This window comes from Neltuma alba, unplaced genomic scaffold, assembly GCF_004799145.2.
Source record: "Neltuma alba isolate B1F8T4 unplaced genomic scaffold, ASM479914v2 tig00011481_pilon, whole genome shotgun sequence".
Classification (NCBI taxonomy): domain Eukaryota; kingdom Viridiplantae; phylum Streptophyta; class Magnoliopsida; order Fabales; family Fabaceae; genus Neltuma; species Neltuma alba.
The window spans coordinates 47,842-70,012 of NW_021636150.1; the positions used below are offsets into that span (position 1 = coordinate 47,842).

Genomic DNA, 22,171 nt, shown 5'->3' on the forward strand with positions numbered 1-22,171 from the left:
TAAATGGTAAATTTCACTATACATGTAGTTAATTATGAATTTTACAAAATACATATTGTGATTTACAACTTTTGTAGTGAAAGTGACTACTTTGTTAATGGGTTTTGCAACCTATTTTCAGGAGATAAACAATTTATTTGTAAAAACTAATAAAATTTCACGTTAAATTTGACAAAACATATAGTGGGATTTACAACTTCCGTAGTAAAAATGACCACTTATTGAATGGGTTTTGTAACTTGTTTTCAAGGGATGGACAGCTTGTTTCTAAAAACTAATAAAATTTCCTATTAAATTTGACAAAACACATAGTGAGATTTACAACTTTCGTAGTGAAAATGATCAATTCTTCAATGGGTTTTGTAACATGTTTTCAAGGGATTGGCAACTTGTTTCTAAAAACCAATAAAATTTCATGCTGAATTTTACAAAACATAGAATGATATTTACAACTTTTGTAGTGAAAATTACCACTTCTTAAATGAGTTTTGCAACCTCTTTTCAAGGGATTGGCAACTTGTTTCTAAAAACCAATAAAATTTCATGCTGAATTTTATAAAACATAGAATGATATTTACAACTTTTGTAGTGAAAATTACCACTTCTTAAATGAGTTTTGCAACCTCTTTTTAAGGGATTGGCAACTTGTTTCTAAAAACCAATAAAATTTTATGCTGAATTTTACAAAACATAGAATGATATTTACAACTTTTGTAGTGAAAATTACCACTTCTTAAATGAGTTTTGCAACCTCTTTTCAAGGGATTGACAACTTGTTTCTAAAAACCAATAAAATTCCATGCTGAATTTTACAAAACACAGAGTGATATTTACAACTTTTGTAGTGAAAATTACCACTTCTTAAATGAGTTTTGCAATCTCTTTTCAGGGGATGAGCAACTTGTTTCTAAAAATCAATAAAATTTGACGCTGAATTTTACAAAACACACAGTGATATTTACAACTTTTATAGTGAAAATGACCACTTCTTAAATGGCTTTTACAACCAGTTAATTCAACGTGACTACAAAAGTTGTCACTTTTATTAGTTTTTACAAATAAGTTGTTTATCTCCTGAAAACAGGTTGCAAAACCCATTAACAAAGTAGTCACTTTCACTATAAAAGTTGTAAATCACAATATGTATTTTGTAAAATTCATAATTAACTACATGTATAGTGAAATTTACCATTCACGTAATGGGATTTACCACAAACCAGCAGGCATATGACAGCAGTTACGTTACGTAATTGCTTGCCAGTTTTGATTTCCGCTTCATCTTTCCGCTTCGGTTCACTCCCTCTCTCACTACAAATCCTCTTCCCACAACCAAAATCAACAATCTCTACAGAATGGTGATGCGAAGGAGTAAGATAATAGCATTTCCAACGTTTTTCTTTCCTTCTTCCCGCATTTCATCAGCGTCGGTCTTCCTCTCTCATTTCTCTCACTGCGTCGATCTTCCTCTCTCCTTTCTCTCACTTTCAGCGTCTATCTTCCCAATTTCATCAGGGCATTTTGGTCTTTTGGGCGAAAATATGAATTCAAATTGGTACTCAGTGCCCTATTTGTCATTTTGCTTATTCAGGTGCCTTATTTGTTTTTTTGAAATTCAAGTGGTATTTTATTGTCATTTTCCCAAAAAAGAATGAAAAGAAAAGAAAAATGTCAGTATGTATAAATACTTTGGTTTCCAATAAATTTTATTTTGAGTACTAATTATAAGATATAAATCAGATGCCTTTGCTGGTCAAAAAAGATATAAATCAGATGCTATCACACCATTATATGTGTATATACTCCTTGGATCTTTAATATAGAAGTTAATTAAGAAGTTCATATTAGTTTTATATATAAGACCTATTTTACATGTTTATTAATTTTTTTAAAATTAACTTTATTGGTATTCTCTCAACAATAATTAAATAGGATAGGGAGGAAGGGAATTAAGAAAGATACTCAGAGTGTTTTAAAAAAAATCATATTAACTTATTTAACTAATATTTTTAATTTATTTAAATTAATTAATTATATTTTATATTAATTACAGCAGAAACTATCACAACAAAATATAAAATCTAAGCATGTTGAGAAGTATAAATTGGATTGCCTATTGACCAAAAGAACAAAAATTGGATTGTCTTGTCTTTAGTGTCTGACATGAGTTCCAATAACTCAACTGTATCTCATGGGTGTTTTCGCAGAATCTGCATCTTTTGAATTTGGAGGTAGCGTTGACCTTTCACAATAAAAGTGATTTTTTTTTTTGGAAAAAAGCATTCTACCCACTTTCTCAACATGAGATCTACCTAATAAATTTGGATAAATTAAAAAAATTAATTAAATTAATTATTTATAAAAATATATATGTTAATTTTTTTAAAATATCCTCTTTAATATTTTACCTTGAAACTATCATAAAATTCTCTTAACATGTACAACCAACAAAGATAGTTTGAAAAAGAATGATGAGTGGAGAGGAAAAAATATATTGAAATATTATATTTATGACTAAATTCAACAATAATAAACTTTTATATTAAAGTACTCTTCCGGCCTTTTATATAGGACTTAATTGTTGAATTGATCTTGATCCTAAATATAAGACTTATTTATCACTTGTTAAGAGGATATTAAAAAAATGATTATAGTATTTTTGAAAAAATATTTCATATTTCTTATAATTAACTAACTTATCTAACTTTTTTAATTTAATCAAATTTGATAAGGAGATCTTATATAAAAAGGAAAGAAATATTTTATATGTTTCAACTTCTCTTTTCACATGACGGCCTGTCCCAATGTATAAATCTGGCGTGCAGACTCAAAAGGATAATCTCATACAACTATTCTCTATGCTAAGAAGCTTTAATATACACGAGGAAGTTGGCTCTCAAGCACTAGCAAAAACAAAAGGACCGTGAAATCGCCTACACTGTGAAAAGATCAAAAGCATATTATTACACATATAACTATGAGTAATATTAGATGTGTATATATAATACGTTAATGTGTGAGTCATCCAGGAGGAATAAGGCTTTCAGTCATGCTGTCCTCTGAAGAATTTGTGTTGGATGAAGTATGAAAGTTATATTCAGATTTGCTGCATTCTATACTGCTTGGAACCAGAAATGGCGGTTGTGTTGGCTCTGGAATTTCCTCACTGCTAGTCATCATTTTCACCACTTCTGACATTGACGGTCGTAGATTTGCTGATGCTTGTGTACAAAGCAATCCTATCTGAAGTAGCCGACGTGCTTCCTCCGCTGGATAATTGTCTTGAAGGCTCGGATCTACCATGTTACCTAGGTTGTCTGACCTATGAAGATTCCAAGCCTTTGAAACCAAGAGAGAAACATATTGGGATAATCAGCAAACTTAATAAAAGTGCTCCTTGTTAAACTTGGTTTTGAGACAAAATGAAGAATTACCACTTGTAGGATGGAGGATGCATTTAGAACAAAAGAACTACTCCTTTTTCCGGATATGATTTCAATTAGAAGGACTCCAAAACTATAAACATCTGCTTTCTCTGATAATTTTCCCTGAACAACATATTCTGGAGCCATATAACCGCTACATGTACACATTAAAAATACCAACTCAGGATGTTTCCTATAATGGAAAATTCATCAGAAACTTCAGATAACTGAAGAAGGTCATGAACTTACAGTGTGCCAGCAACAGTAGTGCTAATGTGAGTCCCATCTTCTGGAAATAATCTAGCCAGTCCAAAATCAGCTATCTTGGGTGTGAAGTCCTTTTCAAGCATAATGTTGCTTAGTTTTATATCTCTATGAATAATTCTCACTGGTGATTCCTCATGGAGATAGGCCAATCCCTCTGCAGTTCCCAATATAATTCTACGCCTTGCTTCCCAAGTCAAGGGTTGAGATTTTTGCTTCGCTGAAAGAGTATCAAAATGATGCAATGTAAGTAATATAAAAAAGTTATGAGGAAATGTCTCAAAGACTTGGTTAGATGTCAACCAGAAAAGTGGTCATGAACGCTTTGGTTTGGCATGTATTCATAAACGAGAAGGCTTTCGGGTCCTGTAATGCTGCAACCCAGAAGCCTTACAAGATTTCTATGATGAATGCCACTTATCAGATTAACCTCATTGAAGAAATGATCTGCCCATTGTGTTGTGTGAAAGCTAAGCCTTTTTATAGCTACGATATTCCCATCTGGCAGAACTCCCTACATATATGTTAAAAGGGGGAAAATGAAGATATAGTCAACCAATCTGAGTGAAAATTTGGCTGATACAAACAGAGAAATTATAGGCAAGACCAGTAGTTACTTTATAAACAGAACCTGAACCTCCTTGTCCAAGCTTATTGGAGGCATTGAAGTAATTTGTTGCCCTTTCAAGAACTTCATATGTCATATTGAGCTTGGACTTGTGAACTCTGTCCAAAAGTGCACCGAACTGTCTTCTTGCTGAGAGACAAAGAACCATCAGAATCCACAAAAATGATTCGATGTGCTTCAAGTTCAAAACAATCTACCAAAGTCTCAAGTATCAAACATTTGATACCTCTCTTCCTCCTCTGCATCCTCTTCCATGCAAAGAAGGCAACTACTGCAACAGCCAGTACAAGAGCTGATCCAGCACTGGCCAGCATTATAGTGTAACTGCTGCTGTTCCCTAAGAAATCATGACACATAGATTTATTGCTATAATCTGGTCACTATATGAGCAACTTTGAAAGGACTTTCCACAATATTGCTGTTCCAAGAGAATATGCAGAATATGAAGGATTAAGGGGTGCATAGGTGTAAAAGTTTACTGCCAGCTTTTCAAGAAATAAGCAGAGAATCTGAATAGGCCAAACAAAGAATGAAATTTTTTCTATGGAAGTATTAAATTTTACCATGAGTTTCAGTAGGGGGATCGGTTGAGTTGCCATAGAACTTTTGGGTTGAATAACTCATATAACATCCAGCATTCAGCACTCTTCCTTCTTCTTTTGGGGTACAAGAACTAATATTATTAACAGCTTCTGCTAAACATCTCTCACAAGCACTCCCATTAACGAATTGCCAGCACTGAGCCAACCCATAGACAGTCACATTTCTTCTTCTCACAAAACCCACGAAGAACCCATCATTTTTGGGTGCTTCCGCACTTAAATCCCTCACTAACTTCATTGCATTAGCCTCATAAATACTCTGATTCCCACCAAACTCTTTGCTTCCACACACAGTTCTGTCTTGATCACTGAGACTCTCATTGAAGAAGTTGTAATCATCGTACCTGAGATAACACCCATCAAAGAACACCCTTCCCCCGCGGGTCCCTCTCTGAAATGGTAAACACCTCGGGACTTGAGTCTTGATCTCCGCGAAGCAGATATTGCAATCCGATTTGTATAGATCTTTCATGCACTGTGCGAAAGCATAAACAGTGGAATTTCCAGTCCCATTAATAACAGACGCATATCCGTGCGAATCAATCGAAGGAGTCATGGCGTGTAATGCAGCTAAGAAATTGTCTGAGAAGATATTGCGTTCTGAAAATGGCGTAGTTTTGTTTGTTGCACACATCAGAGCTGCTTCTGTAGTTCTCGGATCAGAGAGACAAGGAACTGCGAAGCGAAAAAGGAGAAGAAGCAGAAGGGTTACACCAGACATTACTGATGAAAACAAAAAGTTTTCTTCTTTTTTGGCTCGGTGTTGAGCACGACACACAGAAATAGGTGTTTGGAATGCAAGAAAACAGCCGGAAAAGAAAACAGAGTCGACAAGAAAGAAAAGGAAAGTGGAAAAGACACAGTTTTGATGGATATAGGGAGTAGTATTCTTTTTGTTCAAGCCAGTGAAGTGCCGCGAATTCAAACAAACAAGAAACCGAGTGATAATATATAATAGGTCACCAACCGAAAGTCCATTAACTTAACATTAAAACAGATAATTCGGGTTATCAAGAACCATGGCGTCGTATTTTGTCATGATAGGAAGACAGGTTGGTGACACAGAGGTTCAAGCATGGTGGTGGGACCAGTGGCAAATGTGGTCTGGAGATGATTTGTGGGGAGTATAAGGTTGAGATTTGTTAGGGATGTTGCTGTTAATGTCAAAGAAGATGTCAATTTTATGGCAGAATGGCAGATCCCCACGCGATGAAAGTGACGTAGAAGGTCCGAACGCGTTGAAAATGAGGGGGACGCATCGTCCCCGATGGATTACGACACCACAATAAATATAAATATATATACATTTGTGTAAAATCATCTCTTCAAGGTTTATTTTAATAACTCTTCTTCGGGTTGAATCAGCAAAGCAGTGAATTGCGCCAAGTCACAGTGACCTCCCCGCTAATGCCTAATAGTTGTTGTGCACTTGTAAGTATAATTTGTCCTTAATTATTCCCTTCTAGTTAAAATATAAGGTAAATTTTATTTTTTTAATGTTTATTAAAAAATTAGTTAAAATCAATTCAAAATAATAAATATGTAACACATGTATTTTTTCTTCAAAACATGCCCTTATTAATGAAGAGAATGAGTAAAATATACAATAAATGAATTAAAGAGGAAAGAAAATATAAAGGGACAAAATTGGAAAAAAAACTTATTAAATACTTAGACAAAAGTAAATATTATCTTATAAAAAAAAATCAAGTCCTTCTATCAAAGTTTATCTTATATTTTCAACCTGAAGGAGTTTATTGTCACAATTCATTTTGTCCCTTGTATTTATTTATTCTGTCTCCTAAGCAACCCAATCATGATTGCATATATTAAGGGTTTTTACCAAAGAATTGTTTTAATGCACATGGTTAATGATGATATTATAGAGAAGACAACACTCATTTATTACAAATAACTAATTTAATTAATTTTCTTTATATCTGAGAATTAGCTATCTAGTTCTTATGCTTAGGACCAAAAATAGTATGAAAATTTATCATAAACATATTCGCATAAGGCAAGATAAAACCTATTTGACATACTTCTACACAGCAAATCTTGAAAAACTGTTTTTGAATGTTAGTTCCAAGCAAGCTCTTAATAAAATAATTGAGATTTTAGAGCTTATTGGGGGAAGGCATCATATGGAAATTTCGATGTTTATATTACTTTTCTAATATATCACCGCTAAACCATTCTTCAACACGTTCACACGTATTATTCTGCACCAAATCAAAACGCGCATCTGCTACCTGCAATCTCTTTCCCATCCTTCTTCTTGGTCAGCAAAACGGGTTGATGTGTACAACTTCTGAGAAATTTTTGAATCCGTGCTTTTGCCACGGCAATTAGGTAAACAAACATTTTAGTAAAACACTTATCAATTTTTTTTATTAAAAACATAAATAGTATAAAATAATTATTTTATTGAGAACTACATAAAACATAATCAGATTTCATTTTCCATTAATTTTTTGGGCTTTCATTGGCATACTTTCACGGGGAAAAAGGCTTTTTTGTTATACAAGAGCAGACATGGGGGAACAAATTGTGAATTTTTGTGGGCTAAGTAAGCCCAATAGAACCTCACGAGGTCCAATAAACTAAAGGAGATGAATTATTACACAGAAGCCCAATATAATCCTTGTGAGGCCCAATGCGACATTAACATCAGTATACGACATCGAAAGTCGAAACGGCAAGGATCTTCTTCCAATTTTCCGAGGCTAGTGGCTCTCTTGTCCTGATGGAGCTCCCAAGGGACAGATGAGGCACGCCGCACGCCTGGCCTCATAGTTGTTTTCCTCTGATTTCAACGCCATTGTCGTTTCGCTCACTTACAAGCAAATTAAGTGCTGTGTCCGCCTTTCTGCTCACTGAATACTGGTTTGGCTGTCAGTAATTTCTGAATGGGCATGGTTGTGTTTGTAATGAAAATTTGTTTTCTTATCTTTCTTTCGTTTTTCCTTCGCCTGTTTTCCCTTGTTTTCAATCTTACCGACTAATGTGGTTCTATTTATACTTGGTGCTTATTATTTTGGAATAATATCCATGGTGGTGTACACAGATTCTTTTGTCGATTTGAAGGAAAATCCTGCTTCACATGTGGATTCGTTGGTGTTCATTATGACTGAGTACTTTCTTTGGTTTTATGTTTCGCAGTTTAGTTGAAGTTAAATGAAGTTTGAAGATTTTGTGAACAATACCAATGAGAAGATATGTTCCATTTGACACAGAGAATTGAAACTGTATAAGATGACACACAGAAGATAAACACAATTCAAATACAACAAAAGCCAGGGGTTACTAATCACAATATATTCTTAAGTAACATCTTCCTAATCACAATAACTATGGGGTTTGGTAAGGAATTGTTCCCAAGTACGTGGAAAATTAATCATGAAAAAAAAAAAAAATTGGCCATGAAATATGTTGAAAAAAACCATGTTACCTGTTATTGATAACATGCGCAGTGCGCCTATCTTGACTTTTTCATGTCTTGTGTCCAAAATTATATAACTAAGTTTCCAAGCACTCGGAAAGTAAAATGCTCATGTGCCAAACAAAATGTAAATGATTGTGAACTAGCATGATCTTGGTAATATTACAGTCATCCATTTAGTTATAAAAGAACCAGAATATTGAGACAACTTGATTCTTCAATAAAGGATTTCTTCATGCCAGTGCATTTTGTGCCCGCTGAAGAACAATCAAGGATTTGGTGGTGTGGCTTCAACAGAAGACCTTGCTGAAGAGTGAACTCTTTTTCCTCTTTCACTTCTGCTTACATCAGCAAATTTCATGCTTGCAGTATGAGAGCCTTTCTGCTGCTCCTTTGAGTTCCACTCAGACAAGTAGTAATCTTCTTCTGCAACCTTTTTAGATGAGGGACCGCAAAGCATGCCACCCCATTGTGGGAAGTAGATCAAACATAGGGGGAGTGTGCAGATTATGATCATCACACCCATTAGGGTTATACCTCTTTCTTTAGAATATTTGGACCCTTTGAAGAAAATTAGCTGCGTCAAAATAGCACCCACATTTCCTCCACCTCCCGTCATTCCAGATATTACCCCTAATGATCTGAAATATGGATGCAGATTATTAGAATAAACCATAAAGACCTATACATTTTTTTAATATAACTATGTTCGGATGAAGATACTTGATCAGCCTCTGTATTTGTATGTACATCTTTTGGCTCATGTATGTTCATGTAATTTTTCATACTTCAGCACTGAGGCTGTACAATAAGATCATTTCGAGCTTAGGGATTATTGAAATATTTTTCTCCGCTCTGGAAATCAGTCATTGCCTGTTCTGAAGCCATGAATGTTTTAAAAGAACCAGCATGCATGAAGCATGAAACGCGCCAGAAAACCTTTTTTTTTAAAAAAAAAAAAAAAGAGAGTTCAAGCTATTAAGATTTCAACGAAGTTAGGATGACTTTCCCTAGTATATTATATATCTTCCATTACTGTTGAATAGATTATGTCAGATCTGATGGTTCTTACTTAAACTAAATTTTACTGGATTTCATGCCCTTTTCCTTTAGGTGAATCTGATAACATAATTTTGATCGTTGAAAGTTCAAAAATGTGGAATGTGTAATATAGACTGCTCTCAATAGCAGGTTAGAAATTGGACTCTACTGGAAAAACTCATGCCCCGCCTGATAAAGTTGAAGAGGGAAGTTTTTTAATCAATGGGACATCATGCTTATCTGCCAGACTGTGGGAAAAAGGAAAATATACCTTCTTGAGACAAAAGGAACCACCCCGAATGTCAGCCCACAAGCAGCTTGAACAAATATAGAGAATATGATCATGATAACGATGGATAGAGTAAGAGACCCCACCTTGCCAAGGATCATGCACAATACCCCTCCTAAGGTTTGGCACAGCCATAAGGCCCATAGCCTACCTCTCATTCCAAACCTCTTTGCTATTGCATCTGATATATAGCCCCCGGCAGGTCGAGAAACCACGTTGGCTAATCCAAAGCTTGCAGCAATTATTCCTGCTGTATGGAGTTTTAGATCAAATCTGTCATAGAAGTATTCAGCTATGATACTATCCATTGTCAGCTCTATACCGAAGCAATATCCATAAGTAAATGCCAGAATCCACCCTCTGTAGTTTGTAATCCCATAAAACAGCACCCGTGGGAAGTCATCTTTTGGCTTTTCCCCTGACTTTTTCAGGCCATGGAAATTCCCATCTGGCAAATCCTGGCCAAATATTAATATGGCAAATGCTGTTAACATTTGAAACATTGCAGGAATGAAGAATGAAATTCGCCAGGCTGTGAATTTGACAGTGCCGGTACTTTGGATTAGTGCAAAGACAAGGGGCATAAGTAGTTGTGTGGCTCCTCCTCCTAGGTTTCCCCATCCAGCTGCAACTCCATTTGCAAAACCAACTACTGGAGCAGAAAACATAGAGCTCATCCAGAACTGGGCTGAGACAAAGGTGGCTAAGGAGAAACCCGTTAAAAAACGCACAAGAAGGAAGGAGTTAGCAGATGAAATAATGGAAGTGAAGAAAACAGCTGGTGCTGTGAGGAGAATGATAGAAGCAGAGGCAAGACGGGGCCCAAATAAGTCACAGGCAGTCCCCATTGCAATTCGAGCAAAAACTGCTCCTGAAACAGATGCAATCCCAGCATTTCCAATGTCTGTGGCTGTCAGGCTGAGGTTGTCACGAATGATTGGAAGGAGAGGAGCCACAGCAAAACTGGAGACAAAGCACGAGAAGAAGGAAATCCAAGATAGATGGAATGCACGCATGTGGGGCTTAGCCACTGTGAATAACCTGAATTCTGTGGCCTTGTGATCAGAATCCACAGGAAGAGCAAATTTTGATTGCAGAGATTCCATTGCAGAACCTGATGCATCCATACTTGGCCCTGCAATTGGAGGATTGAACTAAAGAAGAAAAATATCTCTTGGAAGTTTAAGTAAGATGTGATACTTAATACCTGCATATAACAGAGTTTGTGGATGTTAGACTACAAAGACGGACACAAATCATTGGTTAAAAACTGAGATTCTGAGAGTTGTAACAAAGTAAGATGACTTTCATGGGTAAGAAGAGCATGGTTTGGTGCTAATAACTTCCTTCATGGTGCCGAATCTCATTGTCGTTACTTACGTTAAAGTTCAAAAGAGTGAAACAGCTTGACACTTCAAGGCAAAGGAGGAATAACTCGTCGGCTTAACCATAGCTTGCTTGAAGCATGTAGCGTCATGCGTTTCTTGCTGCGTGAAGAGATTGTTAGAGACCAAATAATATTGAATATGGAGAACTGAGGGTGAAAATGAAAGGAAGAAACCAAAAACACCCACAATTATTGACTTTCCTGAGTTCTTTGTCTGTACAGCTTTTCTCGACACTCAGAATGACCAATTTACCCTTATACTTCCTGGTATAGTGGAGCACTAACATACTAGGAAGCTCTCTCCTATTCATGGCAGGCAAATCTACACTACTATATCATATTTACAGAAGAAAAAGTAGCAATTGTTTTAGGAACTCGTGCACATGGGAGCTGTTTTCGAAGACCTTATGCCTGTTTGCATCATCTTGCACTAATTCCTTTGGGAGCTTGTGCACTAATAGATTTGGTTTACAGCACGTTGCACTGTAGAGATAGGGATGAGAATGAGATTCCTGTACTCCATATTTGGCTGGAAGAATTTAAGCTCGTTCAATGGCAGTTGGATAGCTCATTGCCACAACTCATGAATAGGAATTGCTTGTCAAGTCGATGGAATCTGCTTCTTTTTTTGGAAACGACTTTTTATTTACCTCCTCCCATCTCTGTACTTACATTTGCCAAGACAGTTTGTCAGAATTAGTTCAAGTTTATGAACTTTTCAAAATTACTCTCATTGTATTGTGATCTCATCTTAATTATATCTCTTTTCCCACTATCTTAACCTTAGAGGGACAAATTTTGGGAAAAAAATATTTAATGCTGTCTAAATTCTGTAAAGGGATTTGTACAATCAAAACCTTTTGAAGTGTGCCTTGTATGTGGGAATAGAGAGGGTAACAGGAATGCTTGAACCCACTACACTTAGCTCAATTGTACCATACTCCTATCAATTTAATAGGAACATGTGGCTAGTCGGTGATGAATTTGGAAAGTATAGAAGATGGGAGGAGGTAATTGATTGCGTTGACTCCGTTTTGTGGCAGTACCTTCCTGTTGATTGAAACCATTAGACCATTTGGAATGTGTTGTCAGGTACTATTGATTAAAGTCACGATGCCAGATTATGGGGTATTTGGGTGGAAACAAAACTATGATTTTAAAACTACTTTTACGGTATATAAAATAAATATGTGAAGGAGTTTGCCTCAATTTGCAAAAAAATACTTTTAAAAAGTGTTTTTACACTCATCCAAACACCCCTTATATCAAAGAGAATGCTAAAAGTTTGTTGGGCAAGATCATTAAATGGAGAGGGACAAGCACCAAACCTTACCTCCTTCCGTTTTTGTCTCTTGGCCAAGTCTGTGAGTTACAAATATCTACCTCTTCTATAGAACCCTGTTATTGTCACATCTTTACATGTTTTTATATGTGTGTATATATGTTTTTAGACTGAGGATTTACATAAGTACGTATTATCTTACTGGATGCTTATGTAGTCAAAAAGTCAAATATTTGAAGGCATCACTCTATTCCATTCTTGTACATAAGTTACTTGTATCATTTTCTCGCATATCAAGAAATATATTAAATTAATAAAAAATTTTACACTTGCTCCCATTAAAGAAAGGTTATTGACAAAAAAAAAAAAAAGTGATGTTCATTATTTTCTCGCCTACTTTTTTATTGTATTCAACAAGAAGGTCATCAATTACCTTATAATTGACTCATACCGTATTTAGAAACAAATTTTTCTTATACATATAGGCACAGAGTAGTACACTGTTAGTATCTGCTTGCTATGGACTTGCTTCTTTCTGCTGCGAAATTCAGATAAATTGTGAAAAAGCTTGAGGAATGCTTGCATTTTGAAAAATATTTGAATTTTGTTTTATTGGATGCTGAATGCGGTTGTTATGAAGAAGACATTGGGATACACACGGAATAGGATATGTTTGGACATAGAAATGTGAGTAATTCAGTGTTGGTTTTTGGATATGCTTCGTATAAACGGTGAGCTTGGGAAGAAGCGAACTGCAGAAGGATGCGTAGGAAATTGACAAAATGTTGACTGATTCTCATATTCATTTGCAATATAAATTAAGTATGTGACGAATATATCTGCCAATTATTGGTTGCCACCGACCTTCTCATTTGTTTTTTTTTCCAAAAAATAAATTTATGAATACAAGGAGTTCAGATTTTTTACAATTACAAATTAATTGGATATAATATATGTTGATAGAAGGAAATAGGAGGTTAAGCATAAAATAAAAGCAGGATCGGTATGCTCCGCAATCATAATTAAATCCCACTAAATAAATATATTATATACATTTATAATAAGAATAGAAGAACAGAAAGTATGTGAAAAAATGGCAAATCAAATTTCTGATATGTATTGGAAAATAATGAGATACAAAAGACTTGATTGAAATTCTATGTTATTTTTGTATTATTATTTTCTATCTCCTCCTAAATTCACTGTGAATATTTTTTTTTAATTATTGTAAGAGATCGTGATAAAGGATCTAGAAGATAAATTTGTAACATATCTTTACTCTTTAAACTGGGTCTAATTTATTTGTCCAAAAAAAACTTGTTCTAATAAATAAATACGTGATGTAGTGTTATAAACAAGTTACAATTTGTCCCCAAAAAAAAAAAAAGCTTATTCTAATATACTTACATATGTTTTGGTCAGCAATTGCATGTGTGAATCTAATTGCATCCCACTCTAGTAGAAAAAGTTAACATATGTTTATTAAATTAAACATGTTAATTATATACCATTGATTTTTTTATATTTAGTATATTTTGGATAAATAGTAAACTTCTTTTTTCACGTTTGTGGTTTCCGTTGAACTGCCACATACGTGATGTGAAATTAAAAAATGAAAAGTAATCGCAATATTGGGCGATTGAATTAGAACGAGATTAACGTGCTCATAATAATTAGTGGAGGGTGGAAGATGGGACTGGGAAATGATTGTTTTGGATTCGTTGAAAATGAAGTAGAAGAGTATCATTTATTTTATTTATTTATTTATTTTAGGAGTATCATTCATCGAATCTTTCAAAGAGAACATAATAGAAATGGAATCTGAAAATTATTAAATCCCATCAAATTAGTTTTGTTTTTTATACTTAAACAAGTTTTGATTGTAGACTTGATTTACAAATAACAACATATTTTTTTGAGGAATTTCTTATTTAAAATTGTGCAATTTCCAGGTTTTTTTGGGTCATTCTCCCTCTTTCAAAAGAGTGATTGTTTGAGAATTTTTTATTAATCCGTTCAATATTATAACTATATCTATACAATGTAAAATTTATAAAACTTAAACAAATTATGGGTAATATAATTTATTTCTGAGCTCCATACAACGTCGAGGGTGACGCTCTAGTTAGCTAATTAAGTTGCTATGTATGTCCATCCCTATTTTGAAATTAAAGAAATACCTTTTTTGCCAACCATTTTGAATATAAAGATTTAACTGGATTACATTATTCTATCTGAGATACGCAAAGATTCATTTTTTTTTCCCCATCCAACTCAAGTTTAACTCTAAATATTCAATAAACCAAAATCAAATCGCTTAACCATTGCACATGAAATTAACTGCAAAAAACCCAGAAGATGTTAATATTTACAAAGCAAAGCCACATCATTTTGTTTTCTTACAGAATTGGCATACTGGTACTACTAGTAAATATTATCTTTGCTTTTAAATACAAGATCTAGTTTGTAATGATAACTAACAGTAGCATATAATAGATTTCACTGGTCCACCTAAACTAAACGCTCCTTCCAAACAACGCATGAACGATTTGTAACCAAGTGCAATCTTTGAAAATACCAAAGCCACCCCTACATTTATAAGCAAACCAGAATATTTTTGTTGACACAAACTTGATTGATCTGGAGCATATAATCACACAATTGGTGGCGTGGCGTCATCAGAAGGATTAGTTGCAGTAGAGCGATGAGCACTGCTTCTGATGCCTCTTTCACTTCTGCTGTTATCTGCAAACTTCAAGCTTCCATGGTGGGACCCTTTCTCTTGTTCCTCTGGGCTCCACTCAGACAGGTAGTAATCTTCTTCTGAAACTCTCTTCGACGACGATGGCCCACAAAACATGCCGCCCCATTGTGGGAAGTATATCAGACATATTGGGAGTGTACAACATATGATCATCAAGCCCATTAAGGTAATACCAGTTTCCTTTGAGTATTTCGATCCTGTGAAGAATATTAACTGTGTTAAAACTGCACCCACATTTCCTCCGCCTCCTGTCATTCCAGATATGACCCCCAATGACCTGAAACGTATATACATGCAGAGCAAGTTATTAGGATGGACTGGATAGTAATTTTAAGCACTTAGTCAATATAGCTCTCTGTTTATATGATGAGACTAGACCAGAGGACTTTGTTGTCCGCATTAACTATTAAGAGCACTGCAAGTGAAGTGAAAAGAGAGAAAGAGATTGGTGGAGTAACCTATAAGGAATCTAGATTCTCAAAAGCGCAATTTAGTTGAAGTGAATATAGAGAAAAATTACAAAGAGAGGTGAGATCTACTTTTATTACAATAAATTCTGTATATAGAGGTCAGCCCCACTTCGAAAGATTATATTTAGACTTTAATTCTCCTTTTACTTTAGTTGAAGTGACGTTACAGAATTTTGATGTATTGAAATATCTTGCCAATTGATCCCACAAATCAATTATCTTCACCCTTGTCAAAAACAGGGTGCAGAAAGCAAGTGTGGAATATGTGCATGTTAGAAAAACACATTCATATTCAAACATTTTTTCAACAAAAGTAGGACGACTTTGCTAATATATAACACCGTATATGTTCCACTTCGGTCAGTCAAATACCTCTAATCTGATGGGTCCCTTCTTCCTAACAAGTTAAACTTACTAAATCAGAAGTTTCGTAATAATTTTTCTTTTTTAAGGAGAATCTAACAGCTTAATCGACACCTAAAAAGTTTTACATAGGAGTAAATAAATCTTTGAACTGATAATAAACTATGGGGAAAAGGAAAACGTACCTTCTTGAGACAAAAGGAACCACCCCAAATGTCATCCCACAAGCAGCTTGAATAAATATAGAGAATATGATCATGACAATGATGGATACTGTTAAAGATGCTACCTTTCCAAGAATTACACAGAACACACCTCCTAGGGTTTGGCACAGCCATAAGGCCCAAAGCCTACCTCTCATTCCAAACCTCTTCCCCACTAAATCTGATATATAGCCTCCTCCAGGTCGAGAAAATATATTGGCTAATCCAAAGCTTGCAGCAATTAGTCCTGCTGTATGAAGTTTCAGATTAAATCTGTCATAGAAGTACTCAGCTATGATATTATCTATTGCTAGCTCTACCCCAAAGCAATATCCATAAGTCAAAGCCAGAATCCACCCTCTGTAATTTGAGATCCCAAAGAAAAGAACTCTTTTCAAGTCATCCTTTGGCTTTTCCCCAGATTTCTTCAAGTTATGGAAGTTCCCATCTGGCAAATCCTGGCCAAATATGAACACTGCAAATGCTGTTAACATCTGAAATATCGCAGGAATGAAGAACGCTATTCGCCATGCTGTGAATTTGACAGCACCAATATCACGAACGATTGCAAATACAAGAGGCATAACAAGCTGTGTGGCTCCTCCTCCTAGGTTTCCCCATCCAGCTGCAAGTCCATTGGCTGAAGCAACGACTCGAGTAGAGAACATAGAGCTCATCCAGAACTGAGTTGAGACGAAGGTGGATAGTGAGAAGCCTGTGAAAAAGCGAACCAGAAGGAAGGAGGTAGAAGATGAGATAATGGAAGAACAATAAACTGCTGGTACTGTCAGGAGAATGAGAGAAGCAGAAGCAAGACGAGGGCCAAACAAGTCACACACAGTGCCCATAGCGATTCGAGCGAAAACTGCACCAGAAACTGATGCAATCCCAGCATTTCCAATGTCGGTGGCTGTGAGGTTGAGATTATCACGAATGAGAGGAAGGAGAGGAGGAGCAGCGAAGCTAGAGACGAAGCAGGCGAAGAAGGAGATCCAAGAAAGATGGAAGGCTCGCATGTGGGGTTTAGCCACTGAGAATAATCTGAACTCAGTTGCCTTGTGTTCAGAATCCACAGGAAGAGCGAATTTTCTCAACTGAGACTCAACTGCAGAATCTGAAATATCCATTCTTTGCTCTTTCGACTGCAGGATTTGTGATACTCTGATCTCAGATAAAAGTGGAAAAGCGCATTATATAGACATTGGAAAACTAACACAAAGATGACTTCTCACGAGTTAGAAGGCTTCATGGCGACGCGGCTCATTGTGCGTAAGTAGTTTCAGACATGGAAGAGACCAAGAGGCTGAAAATTAATTATAAAGAAAGTGAGGAGGGAAGCTTGAATCGTGCACCATCTTAAAAGAGTTTTTGTCACCGTAGAATTAAAGACAGATCATTGAAGTTGAAGGAGGCAAGTTGAGGCGTGCATTGACTTTGGAGAGTCTATAAGAGAATAAAACAAAAACAACACATTCATTAATCGCCTCACTTGCACATTTCCCTGTCGATATCGGGGTCATCTGCCCTCAATTAAATGCCCAATTTGCCCTTATATACTTCTGTGTAGTTATTTCCAAGCTCTCTCACATCTAACGTATCATTAATAATGTCCTTCTTTGTATTTAATGAAAAAATTATTGGGATATCCTACATTCCTATGTAATGAGTATAAGCTCAACGGAAGAGCCAAATTTCAAAAGATTAGTTTATTATAAGGAAGAATGCATTAAATTTATGAATCACACAATACTTATGAGATTTCTCTATGTGGAACTTATAACAAAGCACACCTTTACTCAGTCTTCTTACCAGTTAAAACCCTTCGCAGGTGGCCTTTTCTGGTTCATCGACTTTCAATGAAAGCACCAATATGATGAGCATAAACCTAAAAAAAAGCTCAATCCTAAAATACTAGCATATTAAGAAGGGAACCCTTTAAACTTATAAACCCCACAACACTTATGAGATTTTTTTAATATGGGACTCATAACATCCTAGCACGCAAAATCGGGTATGTTTAGACAAGGACATGTGAGTAAATAAGTGTTCGTTGTTTGATATATTTAATGGCTGAATTAAATTGGTTTTGCTGGGCAGAATTGATGGCGTGAGAGAAAAATAAAGGCGGAACTTCATAAGGGTACATGGGTAATTTAGAAAGATTGGCAGATATTATTTTATATAGTAAGAATATGTAATTTCCGATGAACGAGGAGTTAGTAGAATATTCAAAGGGAATCTAGTGGATGTTAAATTACTTCGAAGAATCTGTCAAGCAATGGCCGCTATTTGCCCCTTTTTTAAAGAGAAAAAATCTCGTACACTTTGCTTGATATTATAATTTTGCTCTATTATAATTTTGTGATCAAAGGTTAAGATTGAATTATCTCCAAAACCTCAGAACAAGTATATTCTTTCATCAGAAAGAGAATATTTATATTAATTATATTTATAAGTAACATCATTAAATTCTAATAAAACACGTTGAAAGGGATTTATAAACACTATTAGATTAAATTATTTGTCGTGTAATCATGTAGTTTTGTTTTAAGACTACATTAATCACAGTCCCTACCTTGTATCCTTTTTCCCATTTTTTATCAAGCGATCAATTAACCTCAGTTGACTTAGTCATGCATTATTATGCATTCATTTTTGTTGAGAACACTTCCTCTTTTCATGATAAAGAGAAAAGTGGGGGTTCAAGGAACTAGTTTCGGCCGCATACAGTGCTCATCAGGTGATGAGCACCCGGTGCTCATCACCTGATGAGCCATCTGGGTCGTCCAAATCTAATCTGGACGGTCCAGATCTAATATTTTAAAATAATTATTTTAAAATAAAAAAAATTATATTTTTAAAAATGATAGTTAGGAGATTATCTTTATTTTTTTATCCTATACTTATTAAAATAATTATTTTTAAAAAAATAAAAATAAAATTAAAATTAAATCTGGACCATCCAAATCAGATCTGGATGGTCCAGATCTGATGAGCATTGGGTGCTCATCAAAACTGATGAGCACCAAATGCTCTCCACTAGTTTCGATGCTCATTTCTTTGATGAGCACTATAAACTCATCAGATCTGAACCATGTATATCTCATTTGAACGGTCTAGATTTAAAATCTTTAATTAATTATTTTTAAATAGAATAAACTATTTTTTGAAAGAATGATAGTTAAGAAATCATCACTATTTTAAATTCTATACGTATTAAAATAATTATTTTGGATAAATAAAAATAAAAAACAAATCAAATTAGAACCACCTAAATGAGATATGGACAGTTCAAATCTAATGAGCTTATGGTGCTCATCAAATAGATGAGCACCGAAACTGGTTCCGGGGGTTCAAGCACCGCAGCGAAGGGAAGAGATGTGTGTGTATCTATATTCTATAAATATCCATTCAGAATATTTAATTTTCATTCACCTATGTAAGGCAATTTTATCTTTTGGCTTTTAGTGTAAAAAAAAAAATATAACCATATATTTAAAGAGGAAGATAATCATATAAATAAAATAATAACTATACATAGGATTAATTTTTTTTGGGGGGAGGGGGGAAATTATATATATTTAATAATATACGCTTATGAGTGTCAAATTGCGTAGTTTACGATTTACAAGTTAAAATTGTAAAATTTGTAATTTGAACCTCTATGTATTTAATTTTCTTACTCGGAATTTATGGATAAATCTTTTTATTATATTATATTATGTAGGGCATATATATTTTAGAGATTATGAAAGATTTAAATGGAAAGAAGTAACGTATTACAGTTTGTGATTGTGATGACTTGTGTTGGTTGGTTTTGTTTGTTTGTTTGCTTCTTGTCGTGGGATTCACTGGGGGGTTTGCTAGGCTGTTGCAAGTGGCAATTACATTTTCCATGAATGATTAGAATTGGTAGAAATATGGTAACTGTATATTTTAGTAAAAGAATTCGAAAAGTGAGATGCTATAAATTAAAATTAATTAGTGTATATTTTTATTTACCATTTATATATGCCACACGTCGATGTGCCATAATAATTGTAATGACAAACAATGAAATTTTTTTTCATATATAATTTTAGCATATCTTTATATATATGTATTTATATATTTCCTTAATATGAGGAACATAAAAGGTGCAAATTAAATATGAAGTCTGCGAGCATTATATTGTTGTCTCTTCCATGATGTAAGCTAGAGTATGGAGTATGAACCAGTAAAAAAATTATTTTAAAAAAAAAACTGATTGATTTTAGAGGAAACTGGCAGAGATATGACTTTTCATATGAGGAAAGGGCTCAGAAGAGAATCACACAAAACAATACTACAAATTTGTCACTAATTAAACCCATCTTGATGCCAGTGGCGGCAAATTTAAAAATTTTTGTTAGTTAAACAAATGGTCGGGAATTTAAGTTATAGTATATTACTCCGTCCCTTATTATAAGAGCTTTTTAACTAAATTATATGATTTAAAAAATAGTTAAAATTAGTTAAAAGAAATTAATATGTAGCCAATACAGTTTTTTTTTCAAATATATCCCTATATATAAATGAATAAATATGATAGAGTAATAGTGAGATGGATGAAGAAAGAAAATGTGTTAAATACATTAAATTAGGAGTAAAATAGTTAATATTGTATTAAATGCTCAAATAAACTCAAAGAGAATCTTATAAAAAGAGACAAACCTATTCAAAAAATTAGATGATGGACGGAGTAGGTAGGTATTTAGAAGTTTGTTTGTTTCCCATTAATATCATCACAAAAATGTTTGGAAAAAAAAAAGTAATTGATAACGTTACTTTTTTAATACTTAGAGTAAGATCCTTTTTTTTTTTAATAACATTTTATGGTGATATTAAACTGAAAAAAATCTGTATATTTACACCTTCATAAATATGTTCAGGACGAAAATCATCCTAACCTATAAATAAATGTTGTTAATTTCTTGATACGTTTACTTTATGCAGTAGAGAAAAATTGGCAAGTTGGAACTTGGGTGGTCGAGGGGCACGTTGGTAATTTAGAAACCGCTAACCGATTCTACTAAACTACTCCCTCCATTCCTTATTATAAGAGACAAATAATCAAATTACGTTAATAAAAAAACAGTTAAAATTAGTTGAGGATAATTAATATGTAAAAAGTATAATATTTTTTCCAACAATAGCCCCATTAATAAGGAGAGAGTATGAGAGAGAATAATTAAATTATTAAAAGAAAGAAAAGTGGGAGGGAGAGAGAGTATGAGGTGGAGATAAAATAAATAGGGGTAAAATAGAAAATCAATACAAAAAAATAGAGACAACTTTAAGTGTCTCTTATATATAAAAATATGTAATAAGCATCAAATGTCTCTTATAACAAAAACGGAGGGAGTAATGATTAAGATTTTTATTGGCCTGATTCTGTGAATATGCAAGCCAAGCGCGTACAAGCATTGAATATTCAAAGGGATCCCGGGGATGTTACATGCGTCGATGGTATTCATTTCCAATATTAAATTATTTCTACTAATCTGCTAATTATTGCTTGCCACGTGCCCCTTTTTAACCCTTTGAAAAATGTAGTGTACTTCTATAATATTTCTATAATTAAAGGTCGAATCTCTTTGACCAAAAAAAGGTGGAATCTCAGGTTAGAACAGAATATTCAAGGCCCGAAAAGAAAATTAGAACGGAATAAGTATCTATCTCATGGATTAAATTAAACAACACCATCCTGTAGGAGCGAGTCAAAATTTTCACGTTCTACGACTGAGATTAATGTGAAAATTAAATGCCATATTAAATTTTTATTATGTAATGATGAGTTCTTTTAAATTAAGATTATTAATTCGTGTATTTCACGAGTCTCACCTCTATGGGAGAGGGCGACAAAAAAATTGTGTGTATATAAATATACTGCTTGATTATGACATGCACAAGGTGATTATAATCTTTAATTTTTTTTAGTTTAAAAGATATAATAAGAAACTTTTTTAAAATATAATTATATGCAAAAAATTCAC

General features: G+C 34.2%; 3 protein-coding genes across 4 annotated transcripts; all 3 read right to left on the reverse strand.

Annotated features, from left to right (window-relative positions):
• Nucleotides 1-2,835: 2,835 nt before the first annotated feature.
• Nucleotides 2,836-5,768, reverse strand: LOC114713957 (cysteine-rich receptor-like protein kinase 3). Its single transcript, XM_028898648.1, has 7 exons — nt 4,878-5,768; nt 4,541-4,651; nt 4,304-4,443; nt 3,990-4,200; nt 3,672-3,906; nt 3,432-3,576; nt 2,836-3,336 (listed from the first exon to the last, which is right to left on the reverse strand). The coding sequence occupies exons 1-7, from the start codon at nt 5,635-5,637 to the stop codon at nt 3,019-3,021; spliced, it is 1,920 nt and encodes a 639-aa protein (XP_028754481.1). The 5' UTR covers nt 5,638-5,768; the 3' UTR covers nt 2,836-3,018.
• Nucleotides 5,769-8,149: 2,381 nt separating this feature from the next.
• On the reverse strand, nt 8,150-11,133 carry LOC114713958 (high affinity nitrate transporter 2.5-like). Of its 2 annotated transcripts, XM_028898650.1 has the most exons (3): nt 11,069-11,113; nt 9,671-10,895; nt 8,150-8,999 (listed from the first exon to the last, which is right to left on the reverse strand). In XM_028898650.1, the coding sequence occupies exons 2-3, from the start codon at nt 10,813-10,815 to the stop codon at nt 8,627-8,629; spliced, it is 1,518 nt and encodes a 505-aa protein (XP_028754483.1). In that variant the 5' UTR covers nt 10,816-10,895; nt 11,069-11,113; the 3' UTR covers nt 8,150-8,626. The 2 variants fall into 2 exon arrangements, with proteins under 2 accessions (XP_028754483.1, XP_028754482.1); XM_028898649.1 differs by having other exon boundaries at nt 9,671-11,133.
• A 3,517-nt stretch (nt 11,134-14,650) lies between these two features.
• On the reverse strand, nt 14,651-17,498 carry LOC114713968 (high affinity nitrate transporter 2.5). The gene is made up of 2 exons (XM_028898660.1): nt 16,140-17,498; nt 14,651-15,398 (listed from the first exon to the last, which is right to left on the reverse strand). The coding sequence occupies exons 1-2, from the start codon at nt 17,282-17,284 to the stop codon at nt 15,011-15,013; spliced, it is 1,533 nt and encodes a 510-aa protein (XP_028754493.1). The 5' UTR covers nt 17,285-17,498; the 3' UTR covers nt 14,651-15,010.
• Between the last annotated feature and the right edge of the window lie 4,673 nt (nt 17,499-22,171).

Bases quoted from the DNA above. Each gene is read 5' to 3' on its own strand.
- LOC114713958 (XM_028898649.1), bottom strand. From the start codon at position 10,815: ATGGATGCATCAGGTTCTGCAATGGAATCTCTGCAATCAAAATTTGCT. The intron at 9,000-9,670 runs GTATATTTTCCT...TCCATATTTCAG, and splicing joins GTTCCTTTTGTCTCAAGAAG to ATCATTAGGGGTAATATCTG.
- LOC114713957 (XM_028898648.1), bottom strand. From the start codon at position 5,637: ATGTCTGGTGTAACCCTTCTGCTTCTTCTCCTTTTTCGCTTCGCAGTT. The intron at 4,444-4,540 runs GTATCAAATGTT...TTTGTCTCTCAG, and splicing joins GATGCAGAGGAGGAAGAGAG to CAAGAAGACAGTTCGGTGCA. The intron at 4,201-4,303 runs GTAACTACTGGT...ACATATATGTAG, and splicing joins GTTCAGGTTCTGTTTATAAA to GGAGTTCTGCCAGATGGGAA.
- LOC114713968 (XM_028898660.1), bottom strand. From the start codon at position 17,284: ATGGATATTTCAGATTCTGCAGTTGAGTCTCAGTTGAGAAAATTCGCT. The intron at 15,399-16,139 runs GTACGTTTTCCT...TATACGTTTCAG, and splicing joins GTTCCTTTTGTCTCAAGAAG to GTCATTGGGGGTCATATCTG.